Raw genomic sequence first — 24020 nt, forward strand, 5'->3', positions numbered from 1 at the left:
GTGGGAGGTCAGCACAGAGAAGCAGCGTGGCTCAATGGAAAGAGTCTGGGCTTGGGAGTTAGAGTTCATGGGTTTGAATCCCAACTTTGCCACTTGTCAGCTGTGTGACTGTGGGCAAGTCACTTAACTTCTCTGTGCCTGAGTTCCCTCATCTGTAAAAATGGGGATTAACTGTAAGTCTCAGGTGGGACAATCTGATTACCCTGTATCTACTCCAGTGCTTAGAACAGTGCTCTGCACAAAGTAAGCGCTTAACAAATACCAACATTATTACAGAGGAGATCGAGGTAATAATAATGTTGGTATTTGTTAAGCGCTTACTATGTGCCGAGCACTGTTCTAAGCACTGGGGTAGACATAGGGGAATCAGGTTGTCCCACGTGGGGCTCACAGTTTTCATCCCCATTTTACAGATGAGGGAACTGAGGCACAGAGAAGTTAAGTGACTTGCCCACAGTCACACAGCCGACAAGTGACAGAGCTGGGATTCGAACTCATGAGCCCTGACTCCAAAGCCCGTGCTCTTTCCACTGAGCCACGCTGCTTCTCCGAGGTACAGTGAGTAGGTTGACAATTAGAGAAGTGAAGTGTGATGGCCACCTCCACATCAAACAAAAACCTCATTTCACCTGCTCCCTCTCCCTCTGCAGTACCTCTGCACTTGGGATCTGTACCCTTTAAGCACTTGATAATCACTCCATCCTCAGCCCCATAGTAACTATGTACATATCTGTAATTTATTTTAATGTCTGTCTCCCTATTCTGGACTGTGAGCTCCTTGTGGGCAGAGATCAAGTCTACCAACTCTGTTATAGTATACCTTCCCAAGTGCTTAGTATAGTGCTCTGCACACAGTAAATAATAAATACGATTGATTGATTGGGAGCAAAGGCTGATGGGGGAGCCCACAGTTGAAGAAAGTCAAGATGCTTAGGTTCATGTTCTTTGTGAAGAAGATGAGGAGGAGGAAAAGATGAGAGCACAGCCTGAGCTCCAGCTGCTTCATGGACCACTTGATGTTGCCCGATTCCTAGGCTAAAGTGAAAAAGAGGGGAGGGACATGGGTCCCAGTGCCTGAGTTCCTGGGCTATTGCTGCCCTTTCCACTCACCTCTTCCCTTCCAGGCCCCATAGAGACCACAAAAATGCCCCCATGACTAGACATTTGTGTCCTTGCTATTCCTTGCCTATACCCATTCTGGCTCTCCCTCAAATGGCCAGACCTCTTCTCCAGGTAAACTTCCCATCCCCAGACTTGGGCCAAGGCTGGAGTTGGGGTGGGAATAAGTTTGGAGTTTGAGATCTCCCATGGGGATCAGCTGGAGTTTGAGCAAGCTGTCCCAGTCTCTGACCCTCATTTCATTTTCATTCAATTGTATTTACTGAGTGCTTACTATAGGCAGAGCACTGTACTAAGTGCTTAGCGCTGTACTAAGCACATGGCATCCTCCTCTAACTCACCCCTGCCACCATCGCTACTGCTGCAACCCCAGATTACCTACATAGAGGAGTGCCTAGGAAGCCACTCCTTTCTCCCTGGTAATCTACCCTCCTCCCCACAGTGTAGGGTATAGAAGGGATGGAGGTCGGCCTGGGTCCGTGGACTCTGCAACTGACCCTTCCTACTACCAGGAAACAGGGAAGGAATGTCCAGTCTCCCAATTCCTTCCTTCCTTCCTACATTCATTCTGACTCCCTGATCCCCTGACAGGGGTAGGGACCCCTCTATGCAGTAAATTAGAGGACCTTCCCTTCCATGTTTCTCTCTTATTTCCCCTTCTCAGTTCTAAAACCAGGCCTTCAGGGTTTTGAAGGGGAAGGGAAAGAAAAAACTCCTGGCAGGTTAGAGGACAGAGAGAAGAAAGGGAATTCTGCTCTTTGATGGGAAGTTGGGGTTGGAAAAAAAGACCTTGACTACCTTCCAACACCTTTAACACCAGGTATCTTTTAAAGAGGTCTTCACCCATTCCCTGTCAGGGACCACTTCCCTCTCCCTTACGATGTCCAAAGATGGGGAAGAAACTGAGGCTGCCAGGACCAAACATGTTCTGTTTCAATCTCTGTCTATTTATAAATGACAGTGAACAGAGACCTCCAAATTCACTGAGGAGTTAGGAAGCATTAGGAGTTAGGAGAAGGATAGGGGAGGGAGTTTTTATTTTACTGAGTGTCAGGATTGGGATAGTCCTGGCTTCCAAATAAGTCCTGCTCATTCCAAACCCACCAAAAACCCATTTAAAATCAGTTTTAAAAAAGTATTTAGGTCTTAATGTGTTCAGAGCAATGTAAATGAACCTGCTTCCCTCCCCACTCACTGTTTTGGAATAGGTTTCTGTGGATGTTTAGGTTTTTAGGGTCACTTTAAATGTCAAAGCTAGGACTATTAAGGAGGAATGTCAGTTAGATCAGGGAAAGGAAGACTATATGGGGCAAAGTTCAGAGCTCAGCCCTGGTTGGGCTGAGACCTCCCACAGCCTGCAGCCCTCCTCTGTCCTTGCCCCTTCCCTCTCTGGCGGAACAGGAGGTGAGGAGACAACAGAGACAGGTAGAGGTTAACATTCACTACTCTTCTTCATATAAGGGTGGTTCAACAGCCCCGCAGTATCAGAGCTGTGTGGGAGGGATTGAGAATGAGGGTATGCCTAACACCCACCCCATCTGTTTCAGACTTTGACCACCCAGCAGACACAGCTCCCAACCTCTCATCTCCCACAACCGGACACTGTAACCAATCCTCATGGCTTCTCAGGGACTCTGCATTGGCAAACACTCAGAACTTCTGCAGTCAAGACCTGTGGTTGGGTATGGCAGGGGTTGTGGGGAGTGTGATGTGTGTGATTGCATGCATGTGTGTTTGTAGGTGGATAATAATAATGCTATGTGCCAGTCACTGTACTAAACATTGGGGTGGGTATAAGCAAATTGGGTTGGACACAGTCTCTGTCATTCATTCATTCATTCTTTCGATCATATTTTCTTAGCATTTACCATGTGCAGATCATGTACTAAACACTTGGAATGTACAATTTGGCAACAAATAGAGACAATCCCTGCCCAACAACAGGGTCACAGTCTAAACGAGAGAGACAGACAACAAAACAAAACAAGTAGTCAGGCATCAATACCATCATGATAAGTAGAATTATAAATATATACACATCATTAATAAAATAGAGTAATAAATAATATATACAAATAGGCACAAGTGCTGTGGGAGGGGAAGGGGGAAGAGCAGAGGGAGGGAGTAGGGGGAATGGGGAGGAGGGGCAGAGGGGAAAGGGAGGGCTCAGTCTGAGAAGGCCTCCTGGAGGAGGTGAGCTCTCAGTAGGGCTTTGAAGAGGGGAAGAGAGTTTAGTTTGGCAGATATGAGGAGATAGGACATTACAGGTCAGTGGTAGGACGTGGGCCAGAGGTCAATGGCAGGACAGGTGAGAATGAGGGACCATGAGGAGGTTTGCGGCAGATGAGCAGGGTGTATGGGATGGGCTGTAGAAGGAGAGAAGGGAGGTGAGGTAGAAGGGGGCAAGGTGATGGAGAGCTTTGAAGCCAAGAGTGAGGAGTTTTTGTTTCATGCGAAGGTTGATAGGCAACCACTGGAGGTTCTTGAGGTGGGGAGTGACATGCCCAGAGTGTTTCTGTAGAAAGATAATCTGGGCAGCGGAATAAAGAATAGACTGGAGCCAGGAGAGTCAGGAGGATGGGAGATCAGGGAGGAGTCCATGTAGGGCTCAAAGTCTCAATCCCCATTTTACAGATGAGGTAACTGAGGTACAGAGAAGTTAAGTGACTTGCCCAAGGTCACATAGCAGGCTGAGGCAATCAGACTCTGCATGGCCAGCCTTCCTCACTGGGGTGATGAAAAGAGGCTGCTGTACAGGAGAACTGATATGGACCTAGATGTGCTAATGGTTGGAGAAAGGTGTGGGGCTTGGGAGTGGGGTGCCCATTGGACCTGGAATAAGTGTGACTTAATGTGCTGGGTCTTTGGGCTTGGGTTGCTTGCTAAGCCCCAGTCTTACTTAGCATGTTCTCTCCCCAAGAGCTCACCCAAGAATTGGGGTCCCTCTGTCAGGGGCCTTGTGGAGTGCAGTTGTCCTGTCCTGGATCAGAAAAATGGTAACCAACATGCACTACCTAAAGCAAGGCCAGGCAGAGAGACTGGAGGCTCAGGGCTTTTCTCTCTCCATTCCCCTAGAAGCTATCCACTAAGGGTTGGGAATGGGGAGGTGAGCTGGGAAACAGCATGAAGTAGTGGATAGAGCAAAGGCCTGAGAGTCAGAAGGTCATGGGTTCTAATCCTGGCTCTGCCACCTGTCTGCTGTGTGACCTAGGGCAAATTACTTAACTGCTCTGTGCCTCAGTTACCTCATCTGTAAAATGGGGTTTAAGACTGTGAGTCCCATATAAGATGGGGACTGTGTCCAACTTGATTTGCTTGTATCCAGCCCAGGGCTTAGTACAGTACCTGGCACTTAGTAAGTGCTTAACAAATACCATCATTATTATTATTAAACTCAAACGCAGTTAGATCCAGCAAGGGTGGGGACTCCACAGAGTGTGATTGGGGCAGAGAGCATTTTTTTTCCCCACCAGTTAGATCTAGTGCAAGGAACCTCTCAAAGACCTGTCACTCCATGAAATGTCGGGAGGGGACATGGATGACATTCCCAATTTGAGTACATGAAATTCTGTCTGAATTTCATGTCTGTCTGCTTCTGGTGACCCAAATCCTTTCATTAGCAAGGAAGTTGATCCTTGTGAAAACCATTAGGGTTTTGGTGCACCTCAAATAATTTCCCCTTCAAAATTCTAGTTTTGAATACCACATGCTCATCAGTATGTGCTCAAAATTTCTTGAACATTCTGGATTGAGTCATACATCTTATAAAGCAAGAGTTTTCAGTTTGTGCCCAAGCCCCAGATTGGTCATGAAAGTTCAGCTTTTAGAGCCCAGAAACTTGTACCTCAAGGCCAGGCAGGGCAACTGATCCTGGATTACTGCAAGGTGAATGCTATATATGCATGTCCCAGTCTATTCAAGACATTCTAATACATTCTGAACAAACAGCTGTGACATCCCTAGAAATCAGTCAGTCAGCCATATTTACTGAGTGCTACTGTGTGCAGAGCCTTCTACTAAATGCTTGGGAAACTACTTTAATTTGCTCCCTTTATTTAGCCTCCCTCAGCTCCACAGCACTTATGTACATATTTGTAATTTGTTTATATATATTAATGTCTGTCTTCCCCCTAGTCTGAAGTTCTATGTGGGCAGGGGACATGTCTACCAACTCTGCTATACTGAACTCTCTCCAGTGCTTAGTTCAGAGTTCTGCACACAGCAATGTAGCATTCAATGACTATGATTGATTGATTACAATCTAACAGAGTTGGTAGATATGTTCCCTGCCCACAAGAAGCTTACTGTCTGCGGGCTCTGGCTAACTCATTCATTCATTCATTCAATCTTTTTTATTGAGCACTTCCTGTGTGCAAAGCACAGTACTAAATGCTTGGGAAAGTACCATACAGTAATAGAGAGAATCCCTGCCCACAATGAATTCTGTTCACATAGTCAGTGTATCATTAGAGAAGCAGCGTGGCTCAGAGGAAAAAGCCTGGGTTTAGAAGTCAGAGGTCATGGGTTCAAATCCCACCTCTGCCACTTGGCAGCTGTGTGACTGTGGACAAGTCACTTCAACAAGTCACTTCACTTCTCTCTGGGCCTCAGTTACCTCATCTGTAAAATGGGGATTAAAAAATGTGACCCCCACGTGGGACAACCTGATGACCCCATATCTACCCCAGCACTTAGAACAGTGCTCTGCACATAGTAAGCGCTTAACAAATACCAACATTATTATTATTATTATGAGATGTTCCAGGAATCTTGGAGTGTTTTTTCTCCAAGTGACAGGACAAGTAAACCCAAATGAGACTACTTTTGTGAAAAAAGGAGAAGGTCCAGGTTGACAACTTCATCTTTGTATATATACATATAATTCTATTTATCTATTTTGATGGTATTGATGCCTGTCTACTGATTTTGTTGCCTGTCTCCCCCTTCTAGACTGTGAGCCCGTTGTTGAGTAGGGATTGTCTCTGTTGCCGAATTGTACTTTCCAAGTGCTTAGTACAGTGCTCTGCACACAGTAAGTGCTCAATAAATACGATTGAATGAATGAATTCTCTGCACACAGTAAGCGTTCAATAAATATGATTGAATGAATGAATGAATCTGGATCACCTGAGCCTCAGACCCCTGTGTTCTCACAGACCCAATTAGATGGTCAGGGCCATCTTTCCTCTACTTTCCCCATCCCATAGCAGCCTCTAAAATTTAATTAACCAATCATGATTGTGGTCTAAAACATTGGACAGAATATGGGGTGATTTAGAAGGGACAGTAGGGTAAGGGAGAAGTTAGAAGGAAGCCCTCTTCCTGAAACATGGTAATGAATAAATTAACACTTTATGTTTTCAAAATATTTCTAATTGTTCATTCATTATTTTTCACGACACTGCCCTGCAGGATAAAGAAACAGTGAAGGGTTCCAATTGCAGGGCTAGTCCTGGGATTCTGTCAATTTAACTGCATCCTTAAAACCACATTCCAATTATAGCTCATTTTCTAGCCATTAATTCTAACTCTGAGACAGATTTCACAGTCTATTCATCCCTGCTTGAGAAAGTCAAAATATTTTGGTATTTCCCCTTTGACTAACTTGGAGAGTTACTATTTCTTTACTGAAATGTGTTCTGAAATTAGCAATCAGCCAGAAATACAACACCTCATTGCACTGCCTGGTGGAATTTGACATGGTAGATAAGAAATAGACCAATAATTCAATTTTGATGGGGAAAAAATGACAAATCAATGGTATTCACTGAGCACTGACTATATGTGGAGCACTGTACTAAGTGCTTGGAAAAGTGTAATTCCACAGAGTTGGTAGATGTGATACCTGCCCTTAAGAGAAGCATCATGGCTTAGTGGAAAGAGCCCTGACTTGGGAGTCAGTGGCCATGGGTTCTAAACATCAGCTGTGTGATGTTTGGCAAGTCATTTGACTTCTCGGTGCCTCAGTTCCCTCATTTATAAAATGGGGATGAAGACTGTGAGCCCCATGTGGGACAACCTGATTACCATGTATCTCCACCAGTACTTAGTACATAGTAAGCACATAACAAATGCCCTTATTATTATTACTACAGTGAACAGGAGGTGCTTAAAACCAGATATATTTATTATCAACACGAATCATGGACTATCTGTTATAACTTCCTCTTTAAACTTGAACCTACCATACTTTCTTATGCTTTTCGGTATTGTTGATGCTGCTATGTGGGATTCCTGGCTTCTTTCTGCTAGGGAACATTCTCGAATTTTTCCTCATTCAATTTTAGCTATCTGCTCATGAAACAAAGTGATTTAAGAAAGATTGATCTATAATGCTTTGAGAAGACCCCTTTACTGACTCGGCTACTGATTCGGCAAAACTCCAAACACACCTGTTGAGATGACACAGGCCCTTATAATTCTGCCCTCCCAGAGGGGCCTTCAACACTACAAAGGGAGGAAGTCATTTTGAACTTCCTATATATCTCTTCAATTTTATGGAACGAGAAAAGGTCACAGAGGGAAGACATTGCCTCTGGAAAAGCAGCAGCAGAAGCAGTGCAAGCTGCTTGCAAAGAAGGTAGAGATGAATAATGTTTTCCCTTCTTCCTGACTAGAAGAGTCTCCTTGATTTCCAGAAAGTAATCTTGGGGAGTGGATCTACAAAGAAACATAATGCTATCACAGTGACAGAGAACTTCTTTAGAGTGTGAAAGAGGAATGGGTTTTTTAAAGCTCACTTCATATAGAATAAATAGATATAAATATTCTATAGACTAGAAATGGATATAGAATAAACCCGGAACTACACATCTTCCCTAATCTTCACTGCGGTCGAAGCAAAGAAATATGGCCTGTTGGAAAAAACATGTCAGAAGTCAGGAGGCCTGCATTCTAGTTCCAAGTTTAGCATTGGCCACCTCAGAGAAGGTACTTAACTGATCAATTTCCTCATATATAAAATGGGGATAATATTTGCCTCTCCCTCTAAACTGTGAGTTACTCCTCTAGACTGCAAACTCCTTGTGGCAGGGAACTCGTCAACAAAGTCCATGTTCTGGTTCTGTCCCAAGCACCTAATACGCTGCTCAGCAGCGTAAGCGCTCAATAAATACCAATGATTGATATTTCTGTCCTCCCAGGATTATATAAAATTAGATAAGTAATGCACATTCAAGGTATGATTGAATAAATTAGGGAACGTAATTGTCTAGAGGATTTGGGAACAAAAATTGCATCCTTTTTTTACTTTAAAGCATTGCCTTTTAGTTTCCTTTTCTATGAAATTATCATTTATATAAAGTCCTTGGAATTCGGTAAGAAGCCTGGGATATATATCAAAGTAAGCTTTGCAAAAACCATCCCCTTTCCTGGAAGGAAAGTGATGCAAAGCCCTTTTCATCTGAAGTCAAGATCCTCACATTTCAATACTTGGCCTGTTTCCTTTTTTTCATTATTTATTAATGGTGTTTATTCAGGTTGTTTTACAGACTCTGTATTGGATTTCCACCTCTACGTGTACAGCACCACCGTTGTGTGAAAATGCAGCAGTGTGCAAGATTGCCTTAAATTCCCAGCACCAGGTTTACATACATAAAATTGGAAGACTTGAGGTTTGCTAGTCAGACCCACAAACAGCTTTCATGAACACACACACACACACACACACACACACACACAGTTTCTCTTTTGAAAAGATGGCAATGGGGAAATATTTCCCTGCTAAAACATAGCTACACAGAAATTATTACGGAAGTCAAATTGACTAAACTCAGTATCCCAAAGTTTTCCCACATAGGTCTATTCTACTCTATGTGGAAGAAGGATCAGGGATATGGGCCTAAGAGAATAGAAGTGAAGAAAATCTGGCCTGTTTAAACCCACGGTGGGGAAAGGTAGAGAAGAAACATTCCATCCCGGTGATAGGAGTGACCTCACTTGGAGATCACTCTGCCCAATCTAGTCCAAAGTGGTAAAGTGCCCTTCGTATCACCAGAGAGTAGAGAGTTCCCCGTTAGACTGCAGCTAATGCTCCACTCCCAGACTCAGCTACCTGAAGCCATTAATAATTATACTAATAATTGGTATTTGTGAAGTGCTCACTGTGTGCAAAGTGTTGTATTAAATGCTGGCAGAAGATACTCTATAAGCAGATCCAGACACAATCCCTGTCCCACATGGGGCTCACAGTCTAAGGAGAACTATCAAAATGATTTCAAAAAGGTATGAAAAAAACTATTTCTTGGTGGTCAAAGATACTGCTGGCATTGGGCCGCTTATTCTCACCTTAAGGTAAGACAGTTCTAGAGAAGAATTAATGAAAGCAATTATAGTAGCATTCTTCTTACTATACTTACATGATTTCTACTATGCACGATAATCAGATCAGACACAGTCTGTCTCGCAAATTTAGCTCATAGTGTAAGAGATATTTTATCTCCATTTTACAGATAAGGAAGCTGAGGCACATGAGAAATTAAGAGATTTTTTCCATGGTTGTCCAATAGTCAAGTGGCAGAGCCAGTGTAGTTCCTGGGTCACCTGATTGGCTCTCCAGTTTTCTTTTCAATAGACTAGGCTGCTGATCTTTCTTCACTAAAAAAGAGAGGCTCTTGCTGTCATCCTACTGAATGGAAAGTAGAGAAGAATTGATCGCATCTTATCTACCATGATGTTCCAGTAGTGGAGTGAGAAACAGGATTATTCAACCTTTTGATCTTTATTGGTTACCATTGCTGTTAATAATAATTATAATAATTGTGGTATTTGTTAAGTGCTTATTATGTGCCAAGCACTGTTCTAATCACTGGGTTGATACCAGGTAATCAGGTTGTCCCACATGGGGCTCCCAGTCTTAATCACCACTTTACAGATGAGGTAACTGAAGCACAGAGAAGTTAAGTAACTTGCTGAAAGTCACACAGTTGAACTGTGTGGCAGAGCACAGTGGCAGAGCCAGGATTAGATCCTAGGTCCTTCTGACTCCAGCAGCATGGTTTAGTGGAAAGACCATGGGCTTGGGAGTCAGAGGACCTGGGTTCTAATCCTGGCTCCACCATTTGCCTGCTGGGTGACTTTGGGCAAGTTGCTTGATTTCTCTCTGCCTCAGTTACCTCATCTGTAAAATGGAGAATAAGATTGAGCCCCATGTGAGACAACTTGATTACCTTGTATCTTCCCCAGTGCTTAGAACAGTGCTCGGCACGAAGTAAGCACTTAAAAAACATAATTACTATTGTTAGTATTGACTCATCTCCCTCCTACAATTCCTCTCCAAAATCCTTGAGAGAGTTATCTACACTTGCTGACTCCACTTCTCCTCCTCCAATTCTCTCCTAGATCACTTCTCATCTGGTTTCCTCTCCCTTCACTCTGCAAAAATTGCCCTGTGATTACCAATGACCATCTTCTTGCCAAATCCAACAGCCTCAACTCCATCTCAATCATCCTAGGCCTCTCAGATACCTGGACTACCCCCTTGTCTTTAAAATTTTATCCAACCTTGGCTTCACTGACACTCCTTCTCTTAGAGAAGCAGTGTGGCTTAGTGGAAAAAGCTCAGGCTTGGGAGTCAGAGGTTGTGGTTCTAATCCTGGCTCCACCACTTGTCTTCTATGTGACCTTAGGCAAGTCATTTCACTTCTCTCTGTCTCAGTTACCTCATCTGTAAAATGGGGATTAAGACTGAGAGCCCCACATGGAACAATTACTTTGTACCTACCCCAGCACTTAGAACAGTGCCTGGCACATAGTAAGCATTTAACAAATACCATCATAATAATAACTCCCATTTCTCTGACCTCTCTTTCTCAATTTCTTTTGCAGGTTCCTCCTTTCCTTACATCCTCTAACAGTGGGGGTCAGTCATTTAAGGCTCAGTTCTGGGTGCCCTTTTAGTGTCCATCTACACCCATTCCTTTGGAGAACTCATATGCTCCCATACCTTCAATTACCACCTCTTCACAGATGATTCCCAAATTTACATCTCCAGCCCTGACCTCTCTCCTTTTCTGCAGTCATGCAATTCCTCAGTCTGTCAGGACATGTCTAACTGTATGTCCTATGTCCCCTGAACACTTCAAACTTAACTTGCCCAAAGCAAAATTCATCATCTTCCCATACAAACCCTGATTTCTCCTGTCTTTTCCATTACTGTATAAAATACCACTATCTATCCATTTAGCAATCCCATAACCTTGACATTATCTTCAACTCACTTCTCTCATTCAATCCACACAGTCAATTTCACCAAATTCTGTGAGGGACACAGGGACTGAATCTGACCTGATTAACTTGTATCTGCCCCATTGCTTAGGAAAGTACTTGTATTCATTAAGTGTTTACTATGGGTGAAGCACTTTTCTAGCACTGGGGTAAAGCACTGGGGTAGATAATTATTTGAGTTATTCCTTAAGTGCTTACTATGTGTCAGGCACTTTTCAGACACGGTCCCTTTCCCACACTGGGTTCACATTTTAAGTAGGGAGAGCAGATATTGACTACTTATTTTACAGATGAGGAAACTGTGGCACTGAAAATTTAAATGACTTGCCCAAAGTCACTCATCAGGCAAGTAGCAGAGCTGGGATTAGAACTCAGGTCCTCCAACTGCCAGTTTAGGCTCTTTCCACTAGGCCATGATGCTCCTTAACACTACAGTAATGTTCCTCAATAAATTAATTAAGTAGCTCTAATCCCAAACTCATTAAGCAGAATCTATTGTCTTGAAATCTGGAAACACAGTGGGTTTGGAGGACGTGGGGTTAAAGGGTTTTCCCCAGAGAAACACTCTATATTCAGTAAAACTTTTGTCAAATGACCTTATGATATTGCCAGGCTATATTACGGGTCCAGCACTACTCATGTGAGGTCATGTACAACAGCATACCCAGTATTTTTTAGTACCACCCTCATTCCTGGCCTCCTAGGGGTCAAATTCCAAGCCTAGCAGCCTGGTGGGAAGAAACAGAAGTTATATCTATCAATTTAAAGTGCATCTGAATGAAAAAGTTCTGCCCTTTCATGGAGGAGAACCCGTAGCTGAGCTTCCAAATGGTCCTGGAGTACACAGGCATCTCTTACAAGAGGTTTGTTCGGAGACAGTGAATACCTGGGATTGGTTGGGAGCTCTGATTGTTTTGGAGACCGTCAGGAAGTACAGACTAAGTGTTTACTGGCAAACGCCCCAGAGGTTTAGATAACAGGGATAAGCATCTGTATTTATCTAAACCAAGAATAAACACTGCACACTATCAGATTCGCTCCTCATCATTACTGCTTATATGAACCTGCCATATCTGAGTTGCATTGATATAAGCACTGCTGCCTTTGAAGCTGACGGGCATGTCAGTTTTAAAAGCCCCAGATCAGGCTGTCCCCTCTCTCTGGCAAGCTAAAGAACTGTCCCTCCAGCTCTAATCTATCCCATTAATTTCTAGGCTTAATTCCAGAAAGAGTGTGGGTTTGGGAGTCAGAGGTCATGGTTCTAATCCCGACTTTGCCATCTATCAGCTGTGTGACTTTGAGTAATCACCTAACTTCTCTGTGCCTCAGTTACCTCATATGTAAAATGAGGATTAAGACTGTGAGCCCCATGTGGGACAACCTGACTAACTTGTATCTATACTAGTGCTTAGAACAGTGCTTGGCACATGGTAAGTGCTTAACAAGTGCCATCATTATTACTATTTATTATTATTATTTCCTCGAGCTGGGAGAGGCCATGACTTGGGACCACAATGCTATGGTACTAGAAAATCGCAATCCCATTGCTCTCCTTCTTTGGGGTGTTAAATGCTAGTTGGGGTGCATGGCTGGCCCATGGGCTTTGAAGTTCTGACATTCAGCCTTCCCAGTCTAAGCCCCCTTTTTCCTCTTTGCCCACCCCTTCTGTGCTTTCTCCCTTTGCTCTTCCCCCCTCACAGCCCCACAGAACTTAAGTACATATCTGTAATTTATTAATTTGTATGATGTCTGTTTGCCTGCTTCCAGACTGTAAGCTCATAGTGGGCAGAGAATGTGTCTGTTTATAGTTGTATTGTACTCTCTCAAGCACTTAGTACCAAACTCTGCTGACAGTAAGCACTAAATAAATACAATTGAATGAATGAATGAATGTCTGGAGCCCTAATTAAGTCCAGTCTTTGCAGATGCTTTACTTTATCCAAGGTAACGCTACAACAAGAATAAAAAATCCTCACACTTCCACATGTTGACCATTTTATACAAGTATCAAGATCAAGAATCGTACAATATCAGGAACCACACTGCAAACCAATTGCAGCTCCATTGTCTATGTTGAAGCCACTGGACTTTCCAGATATTTTGCAATGTGATTAGAAAATCATAAAGGCAATTATCTTTTCTGTATTCTGCTTTTGAAGCAGGGGCAGTAGTTGGAATGTTTTTAGATTATTACCTTTAATTTTACAGAAAAGAAAAATATAGTCCAACAATTCAGACTTCATTTGCCATTATTTCCCATGCTCCCTCTGGACAATAAATATCAACCAGCTCACTTATACTGAAAGTTCCCAAATTATCATTAGGGGAAACTAGAGGCTGACCATTTACAATAGAAGATTCTTCCCTGCCTGAGTCACCCACCCGGACCCAGTCCTTTGACAGTGTACTTTGCATTTGTGTGGCATTATGGGTAATTAGCAAGAGCCTTCTTATCTTGTTAATAATAATAATAGTAATAATTGTGGTATCTGCTAAGTGCTCACTGTGTTCCAGGAACTGAACTAAGCACAGGGGTGCATACAAGTAAGTTGTGTTGGACACAGTCTCTATCCCGCATGGGGCTCACAGTCAAGTGACATAACCAAGGCCACACAGCAGAAACCTGGTGGAGTCTGAATTAGAACCCAAGACCTTCTGACTTCCCAGGCCTGCACTTTATCCACTACGCCATACTGCTTCCCTACCTCTCTTGTTAAAAGCTGAGGAAAAATGAAGTCTCTTTAGCAGCCTTTTGGCCACCGACCGCCGACTTTAGCGGCTTTTTGGCCGCCGACCGCTGACTCATCCACGCCGAGACCACCCCCCCTCTCCCGGGAAGCTGAGCCTTGTCATCGCCCGGACCCTTGGAGCCATTACCGCATGGGCCCGGGATCTCTGCTCCCCTGGGGCTGAATCGACCACCACATGGACTCGGGAGCTCTCCTCCCAGGCGGTGGTTCCTTGGGCTGCCTGCCCCCCGTTTCCAGCCTAGCTCTTTAGCAGCCTTTTGGCCACCGACCGCCGACTTTAGCGGCTTTTGTTCCGCCGACCGCCGACTCATCCACGCCGAGACCACCCCCCCTCTCCCGGGAAACTGAGCCTTGTCATCGCCCGGAGCCTTGGAGCCATCACCACGTGGGCCCTGGATCTCTGCTCCCCTGGGGGTAAGTCTCAGACCGCCGGGCCCCCTCTTCCCAGCCGAATCGACCACCACATGGACTCTGGAGCTCTCCTCCCAGGCGGTGGTTCCTTGGGCTGCCTGCCCCCGTTTCCAGCCTAGCTCTTTAGCAGCCTTTTGGCCACCGACCGCCGACTTTAGCGGCTTTTTGGCCGCCGACCGCCGACTCATCCACGCCGAGACCACCCCCCCTCTCCCGGGAAGCTGAGCCTTGTCATCGCCCGGACCCTTGGAGCCATTACCTCGTGGGCTCGGGATCTCTGCTCCCCTGAGGCGCAGCCTCGGCCCACCCGGCCCCTGCCCCGATTCCCGACAAGCCCCCCTTCGCCTACCGCTCGCTGACTCATCTGCGCTTCCTCCGCCTCCACCGGGGAGCTGAGCCTCGGACCGTCCGGACCCACGCCCGCCTCAGCCTTTCACAACCTGGATCTCCGCACCCCTGCTCGGGAACTCCGACACTACGGATCTTCGCCCCCACAGACCCCCAGCCACCAGCTTCCAGTCCACCCGCCCCCCGCCGCTCGGGCCCGGGAACATTGCGCTCCCCTTCTCGATCCTGGGGACATTGTGCTCCCCTTCTCGGCCCCAAGGACATTGTGTCCTCGGGGGACATTGTGTCCCCCTGCTCGGGCCCGGGGACATTGTGCTCCCCAACCGCTCCCCCACTCCGCCGAGGCGGCATTTTAGGAAGCCCCACTCTGCCTGAGGCGGCCATTTTGGGAAGGCCTCACTCCCTCTTCCCTCTTGAGGTGATTCATCCCTCCCGCCCCCGCCCCGGGCGACGACGTCCTTGTTCTCACCATGTTACCTTACCTTAGCCGCCGCCTACGGCCGCCACCCACCCCGGACAACCTCAGGGCCCCCCCGCTGACACAGGGTTATTTGGTCATGAGCTCTGGGACTCTCTCGGCCGCTGGCCGCTTGACTTTGAGTCTGATCGGGTAGGGTCGGCTCGTCCCCCGACCCTGGTCATCGCCTGCTTATTAACACTATTGTAGTGTGCCTTACTGTAGCATGTTGCTATATTTGCGATCTCGCTTTTTATTGTTTATTGTCGTCAGATTTTGAATTTGATCAGGTCGCCCCTTAATCGAGTCTACCCCCGACCCTGGTCATCACCCCCTTTTATTAACACGACTATATTGTATCATACTGTATCATGTTGCTATATTAGCACCACTGTATTGTATCATATTGTATCATGTTGCTATATTACCGATTTCGTTTATTACTGTTTATTGTTGTCAGTGCTGCCACCCACCTCTCTGGCCTCGCCATGTCCCTCCTCCCCCCCTCCCCCCTCCCGCCCCTTCCTATCCTCCCCTTCCCCTTCCCCTCTCTTGCTCAGCTCTTTCCCGCTCTCTCCTCTGTCTCCTCCCCCCCTCCTCTCTCCCGCCCTAGAACCCCACTTTACCAGCGCTACCCCTCTTCCCCCTCCCCCTACTCTTCCCCCCACCAAACCCCCTCTTCACCCCCTCCCCCCTTCTCTCTTCCCCACCCACGCCCCATCCCAGTCCTCTTGTCCCACCGCCACCCCTCATCCCCCTCTCCTCGTCCAGGGCCCCGCCACCTCCTTCCCATCCAAACCCTCCCCTCCCCCCGCCCTTCCCCCCCTCCTCCCCTTGTACCCACAGCTACTTTCAAGTGTGGCCTCTGGAACCCCCGCTCTATTACAGGCAAGCTACCTTTCATCCATGACCTTTTCCTCTCACGCTCTCTCCTCCTCCTCGCCCTTTCGGAAACGTGGCTCTCTCCCGAAGACACGGTCTCCGCCGCCGCTCTCTCCGGCGGAGGCCTCTCCTTCTCCCACTCCCCCAGACTCACCGGTAAGGGAGGAGGCGTCGGCTTCCTCCTCTTGCCCCGATGCCGCTTCCGCACTATCCCTCCTCCCCCCCCCCCTCCTTCCCCTCCTTCGAAGCCCATATCATTCGCCTCTACCACCCACTCCAGTTACTTGTCGCCGTCATCTACCGCCCTCCCGGTCCCACCTCCGACTTCTTCAACCACCTCGACCCCTTTCTCACCTTCCTTCTCTCCTTCTCTCTGCCCACTCTGATCCTTGGAGACTTCAACATCCATACGGATGTACCCGATGACTCCTCTGCCGCCCGCCTGCTATCCCTCCTCGACTCTGCCGACCTCCTCCTCCACCATACCGCGCCCACTCACCGACTCGGTCACACCCTCGATCTTGTCATCTTCTACCGCTGCACTATCTCCTCACTCACCAACTCTGAAATCCCTCTCTCGGACCATAACCTTCTCACCTGCCTCATCTCTCACACTCCCTCCCCCTGCAAATCTTCGCTACTGCCCCACAGAGACCTCCGCTCTCTCGATCCCATCCGTCTTTCCAATAGCATCTCGCCTCACCTTGCCGCCCTGTCCTCTCTTCCCACTCTCAACGATCAGGTCTCCGCTCTCAACTCCACCCTCTCTACTCATCTCGACTCTCTCGCCCCCCTTTCCCTCCGCCGCTCTCGCGCCACTAACCCACAGCCCTGGATCACCTCCTCCGTCCGCCTCCTACGCTCCTATGCTCGAGCTGCTGAGCGCCGCTGGCGAAAGTCCAAGCACCAAGCCGACCTCACACACTTCAAATTTATCCTTTCCTGCCTTAACTCTGCCCTCTCCTCCGCCAGGCAAAGCTTCTTCTCCTCCCTCATCGACACCCATGCCCGTCACCCCCGCCGATTGTTCCGGACCTTTAACTCTCTCCTTAGGCCCCCTGTTCCTCCCCCTCCCCCATCTCTCACCCCTAATGATCTGGCCACCTATTTCCTCACGAAAATCAACACGATCAGGTCTGAGCTCCCCAAAGTCACCCCTCCGCCTCTCCCCTCCCCCCCCACCAACCCCCTCCCCTACTTTCCCATCCTTCCCTGCAGTATCCTCAGAGGAGATCTCCTCCCTCCTCGCAAGTGCCACCCCCTCCACCTGCGCCTCGGACCCCATTCCCTCTCACCTTCTTAAAACCATCGCCCCTGCCCTCCTCCCTTCCTTAACTTCTATTTTTAACCACTCAATCTCCAAGGGCTCCTTCCCCTCTGCCTTCAAACACGCCCACGTCTCCCCCATCCTAAAAAAACCCGCTCTTGACCCCACTTCCCCCTCCAGTTATCGTCCTATCTCCCTACTACCCTTCCTTTCCAAAATCTTAGAACGAGTCGTCTACAATCGATGCCTAGAATTCCTTAACTCCCATTCTCTCCTAGACCCCCTCCAATCTGGCTTCCGTCCCCTCCACTCTACCGAGACTGCTCTCTCTAAGGTCACCCATGACCTCCTTCTTGCCAAATCCAATGGCTCCTACTCCATTCTGATCCTCCTTGACCTCTCTGCTGCCTTTGACACTGTCGACCATCCCCTCCTCCTCCATACCTTATCTCACCTTGGCTTCACGGACTCTGTCCTCTCCTGGTTCTCCTCTTACCTCTCTGGCCGATCATTCTCGGTCTCCTACGCTGGAGCCTCCTCCCCCTCCCATCCTTTAACTGTTGGAGTTCCTCAAGGGTCAGTTCTTGGCCCTCTTCTGTTCTCCATTTACACTCACTCCCTCGGTGAACTCATCCGCTCTCACGGCTTTGACTACCATCTCTACGCAGATGACACGCAGATCTACATCTCCGCCCCTGTCCTCTCCCCCTCCCTTCAGGCTCGCATCTCCTCCTGCCTCCGGGACGTCTCCACCTGGATGTCGGCCCGCCACCTAAAACTCAACATGAGCAAGACTGAGCTCCTCATCTTCCCTCCCAAGCCCGGTCCGCTCCCAGACTTCTCCATCACCGTGGATGGCACGACCATCCTTCCCGTCCCGCAGGCCCGCAATCTCGGTGTCATCCTTGACTCGTCCCTCTCGTTCACCCCACACATCCTATCCGTTACCAAGACCTGCCGGTTTCACCTCTACAATATCGCCAAGATCCGCCCTTTCCTCTCCACCCAAACGGCTACCTTACTATTACGGGCTCTCGTTATATCCCGGCTAGACTACTGTGTCAGCCTTCTCTCTGACCTCCCTTCCTCCTCTCTCGCCCCGCTCCGGTCTATTCTTCACTCCGCTGCCCGGCTCATCTTCCTGCAGAAACGATCTGGGCATGTCACTCCCCTTCTTAAACAACTCCAGTGGTTGCCTATCGACCTCCGCTCCAAACAAAAACTCCTCACTCTAGGCTTCAAGGCTCTCCATCACCTTGCCCCTTCCTACCTCTCCTCCCTTCTCTCTTTCTACCGCCCACCCCGCACGCTCCGCTCCTCTGCCGCCCACCTCCTCGCCGTCCCTCGGTCTCGCCTATCCCGCCGTCGACCCCTGGGTCACGTCCTCCCGCGGTCCTGGAACGCCCTCCCTCCTCACCTCCGCCAAACTGATTCTCTTTCCCTCTTCAAAACCTTACTTAAAAATCACCTCCTCCAAGAGGCCTTCCCAGACTGAGCTCCTCTTCCCCCTCTACTCCCTCTGCCATCCCCCCTTTACCTCTCCGCAGCTAAAGCCTCATTTTCCCCTTTTCCCTCTGCTCCTCCACCTCTCCCTTCCCATCCCCACAGCACTGTACCCGTCCGCTCAACTGTATATATTTTCGTTACCCTATTTATTTTGTTAATGAATTGTACATCGCCTTGATTCTATTTAGTTGCCATTGTTTTTACGAGATGTTCTTCCCCTTGACGCTGTTTAGTGCCATTGTTCTTGTCTGTCCGTCTCCCCCGATTAGACTGTAAGCCCGTCAAACGGCAGGGACTGTCTCTATCTGTTGCCGACTTGTTCATCCCAAGCGCTTAGTACAGTGCTCTGCACATAGTAAGCGCTCAATAAATACTATTGAATGAATGAATGAATGAAGTCCTCCAGTAAACTCCTGTCCTCATGTTTCTCAGATTGTATCAATAGACTAACAATTCTTAGCCTTTATGTTTGTACTCCTAACCTTATCCCTCATGTACATGCATATTCAACCTCAGCTAGTGCTACTTCACGCTTACTTTTCATATTATTCTGTCAACGTCTTCCTGTCAGCAATTGAACCTTTATTCTTTTTCTTACTTCCTCTGCCTTTCTTTCTTCAAAAAGAAAAATTGTGCTTTTCTATTTCTTCAGTTATACTACAAACTCCTTGGGGCAGGGAGTGGGTCATCTACCTTTATCATACCCTCTTAACAATTTAATATACCACACAGTAGGCACTAAATAACTATTCTTGAGCATTTGGAGAATGAAAGAGCTGTAGTTTGCTGAAGCCACTGGAGGACTGGAACCATGTCTATTCCTTACCAGTTATCGCCAAGCCATTGCACTGTGCTATTTGCCATGTGAGTGCTCAATAAATTATTGCTGTGAAGGATTATGGGCTGATAGGAACAGGAGCATTGAAAGTGGAAATGGTGAATTCTGTGAGAATAAAGAAACACTTCTTGGGAGGAATAAGAGAACATTATCGAATGTAGACTTTGAAGGCTAGGAAACAAAACTGAAAATTTCTCGAAGAACTATGTCACTATTATGCAAAATTCTTCCTTGTTTAAAGATTTTCCCTAAATCTTTCCACGTGTCTGACTGAGCGAGACTCTGAGACATGGGGTTAGTTTACTTCAAACAACACGACATATTTTTATCAATCATAAAATTATATGTGCTTTTAAAACACTAATCCTGTATTTGGTTTTATTTGAAACAAAAAGGATTTGAATCTTATCACTCTATTAATAGTAGGAATTATGGGAAAGCTCACATGGACTCAAGATAACAGTTCATTTGTCATTTTAACTAAGAATTGCAAACTTGTATTTTGAGTTCTGCTTGACAATTTCATTTTAAACAATCAGCGGGCCCAAAATATTTTTCTGGCCAGACTCTTCAAAATGAACATAAAACTGTCTCAATTACAAGGTGAAATGATGTACTCAAAGTAACAAAAACTTTGGAGTAATCCTATATTTAGACAAAGAACTGAATGACCAGGATTTCTATTTTACCCAGCTTTCTTTAGCTGACATATTTTCTTATTTTTTCTTATTTCACCCACATTTTCTCTAACAAACCAATAGAGTATAAGTTCACAGCAATGTCATTTGAAGTGCTCTGCCCCCTGTGATTTGACATTTCCCTCATCCTCAAGCCGCTGAGAGTGGATATTCAGATGGGTAAAGTGCCTGACTATGACTAAGGGTAAAAGGGTAAAAGTAAGAAAACAGACTTCTTCAAGATGTACATCCCAGTTAAACAAGCAGAAGTCTTGGCTACGCCCTTCTTAAACCCTCTCCCACAACAGTGTCTAGGAAACATTATTCCCTGGGAGAGCTGTTAGGAGCCTTGAATAATAAAACAGATAAAATGCAGAGCAGGCTAAAAAGACCATTTTGGACTCTAGAGGCAGAAGTTGAGACACTGATCTTTAAATTCAATAGAAATGAAATAGGTGTGGGAAGCACAGATGGAAAAGAAGGCAGTGATCAGAAAACAATTGCATTAGAGAATTATTCTACTCAAGTAATTATTAACGACAGTCTGTACAGAAATCTATCAAATACTAAAATGGAATAGCTTGACCCAGTTGTCATAATTTCCACCCAGGAAAACAACATTTCCTGTTCTGTGAATTTTAACAATAACTGTGTTTGGAGCTGAATCGCTGGATTTGGAAAGACTATTGGAGATATCCTGGCCCATTAGCTGACAAATAGCAAGTCTCTCTCTGGTTTGGCTTGGAGAAAAAGCAATGTTCAACTAGCTTAAAAGTAAACAAAAGTGCAGGATTCATGGACAACTGCTTACTGGTAATGAGAGAAGGTAAACGTAGGAAAGAAGTGTGCTTCGGTGTTTTAGAAATGATTGACCTGGAAGGGGCCTCAAGGCAAGCAATGCCTAAAGCAATTCTAACCAGATGGTCTTGACCCTAATTTTTTTTAAAAAATGCAATGACTCGGACTCTTCCTGCCTCAAGCACCCAGCCGCCTCCCCCTACATACTTCTAAACCTGGGAATAATGTACCAAAGCCATGACCGCTGCCCTCTGCCTTCCCACTGAAATAGAAACGTCTCTGCTCTTGTTTGGATTTTTTTAATCAGCAGATAGGTCAAGCAGTCAGAACCCAGTCTGTTGTCATACCAGCTTGAGCCCTCCATCACTGCCCAAGCCAGAACTCCTGCCCCCTTCCAAATCTCTTATCCCAGCAAAGACTACAAAGTGCAGGTAGGCTGTGTGCCCGCATGGCCAGCATCTTAAATATGTGACATCATGTGCCCTTTGGTGGCTGCAGCACTAGAAGCAACATGGCATAGTGGAGAGAGCATGGACTGGGAGTCGAAAGGTCATGCATTCTAATCCTGCCTCCGCCATTTCTCTACTATGTGATCTTGGGCAAGTCACTTCCTTCTCTAGGCATCGGTTACCTTATCTGTAAAATGGGACAGGGACTATGTTCAATTAGATTTGCTTGTATCCACCCCAGAGCTTTAGTACAGTTCCTGGGACATAGTCAATGCATAACAAATACCACAACTATTATTGTTATTATTATTATTATTATTATTAAAGAACTTCACAGAACATGATACCCTGAAAACATCCCTGGACCTTGTCTGTTGGATCAATTAATAAAATAACTAATTGTAATCTGCTTGAGGAGAGCAAGTAGTGTTGCATTTTCCTTCCCAAGTGTTTAGTTCAGAGTTCTGCAGACAGTAGATGCTGAAGAAATGTAATTGCTCTTTTTTGAGTAACTAAGGTGTTCAAAAGATTTTCCTAACCACTTGGTGGCATACAAAAGAAACAAAAGACATGGCCTTTGATGCCTACAAACATACAATCTCTTGGGACAGATTCATAATTATTCCCTTCTCAAGCATACAACCATTCCTACTCCCTCTTTTTCAACACTCATATTCAGTCCTGCTAAACCTTGTCAGTTTTTCCTCCACAACATCTTCCAGGTCCACTCCTTCTTCTCCATCTAAATAACCACTGCTTTGGTTCAGGCACTTGTCATATCCCAGTTTGACTACTGTATCAACTTCCTGACTGATCTTCTTGCCTTCAGTATTTCCAGTGCATGTATAGTTTACCCTCTATAAGCAGTGGTGTACCCATTTCTGGACCAGGTTTCGCATTCCCTCATTTATCCTGGATTGCTCCTGGAAGAACAGGGAGAGCAAAGAGGAAAGAGAGAGTGTGGTGATTAGAATGGAATATTGCACCCTTCTAGGACTTTCTTTGGCATGCGAATGATTCTTTTCCCCCTGCCACTTCTTTTAGAAATTTTCTGCACAGTTAGGAAGGAGTGGATCAAAGACTATTGACAGTGGTTGGAATGGTTGCCTTCTGCCCAATTCAGTTATGGCATTTCCATTATCCTGTCCATGCCAGAGCAATAAAAAACAGAAAATCCTTTTCAATCTACTGGGCACGGAGCTTCTTGCAAACAAAGTAGTTATCTCATTTTGGAGGATGCTCTGTGGCCAAGAAGAGCATGAAAGCACATACCATTACTTTGCCTTAACAGTGGGCTTGGTTCCAATGAGAGAAGAGAAGCAGCATGGCTCAGTGGAAAGAGCATGGGCTTTGGAGCCAGAGGTCATGGGTTCAAATTCCAGCTCTGCCACCTGTCAGGTGTGTGACTTTGGGCAAGTCACTTAACTTCTCTGTGCCTCAGTTCCCTCATCTGTAAAATGGGGATTAAGACTGTGAGCCCCATGTGGAACAACCTGATTCCCCTGTGTCTACCCCAGCGCTTAGAACGGTGCTCTGCACATAGTAAGTGCCTAACAAATACCAACATTAATTCCAATAACCAAATTTATTTATCTGAACTTGTTCTCTAATGTTCCTTGAGCAGTGAACAGATTGAGAAGCAGTGTGGCTCAGTGGAAAAAGCATGGCCTTGGGAGGCAGGGGTCATGGGTTCGAATCCCAGCTCTGTCACTTGTCAGCTGTGTGACTGTGGGCAAGTCACTTAACTTCTCAGTGCCTCAGTTACCTCATCTGTAAAATGGGGATTAAGACTGTGAGCCTCACATGGGACAACCTGATTACCCTGTATCTACCCCAGCACTTAGAACAGTGTTCTGCACATAGTAAGCGCTTAACAAATACCAACACTGTTATCATTATTATGAAACCAAAGGCTTTGATACATGGATAAAAATACATCTTGTACATAGTGGTGAACTCCAAAGAATTTCTGACGGCCAAGCATGTAGGACATTTTCATCCAACTGTTCTTCAGAATCCCCATTCCAACAGAGAAGAAAGGAGATTAGTCTGATCTGTATTTGTCTTTCCCAAAACACACTGTTTTTTACTGAGAATACTACTTTGGAACTGTTCCTTTCTCACCTAAAAGGTATACCAGGTATACATCTAAAAGGTATACCAGGTACACTATGGAAGGACTCTCAAATAACTTCTCTTGCATTTCCTAATTAGTTTAAATAATCATGTACTTATGAAACTGTTTCTCCATCCCTGCATTTTAGACTACAGCATCTTGCTTGCTTCCTTGAAGT

At 46.1% G+C, this 24020-nt stretch overlaps 1 protein-coding gene across 1 annotated transcript in view; it reads right to left on the minus strand.

Annotated features, from left to right (window-relative positions):
• Nucleotides 1-22079: 22079 nt before the first annotated feature.
• Nucleotides 22080-24020, minus strand: part of BMP5 (bone morphogenetic protein 5) — a 159096-nt gene continuing 157155 nt past the window's right edge. Inside the window, exon 7 of the mRNA XM_029063718.2 lies at nucleotides 22080-22649. Coding sequence (XP_028919551.1) covers nucleotides 22584-22649 — 66 coding nt within the window. The 3' untranslated portion in view covers nucleotides 22080-22583. The remainder of the gene's footprint in view (nucleotides 22650-24020) is intronic.

The sequence above is a fragment of the Ornithorhynchus anatinus genome, chromosome 1 (assembly GCF_004115215.2).
Source record: "Ornithorhynchus anatinus isolate Pmale09 chromosome 1, mOrnAna1.pri.v4, whole genome shotgun sequence".
NCBI classification, from domain to species: domain Eukaryota; kingdom Metazoa; phylum Chordata; class Mammalia; order Monotremata; family Ornithorhynchidae; genus Ornithorhynchus; species Ornithorhynchus anatinus.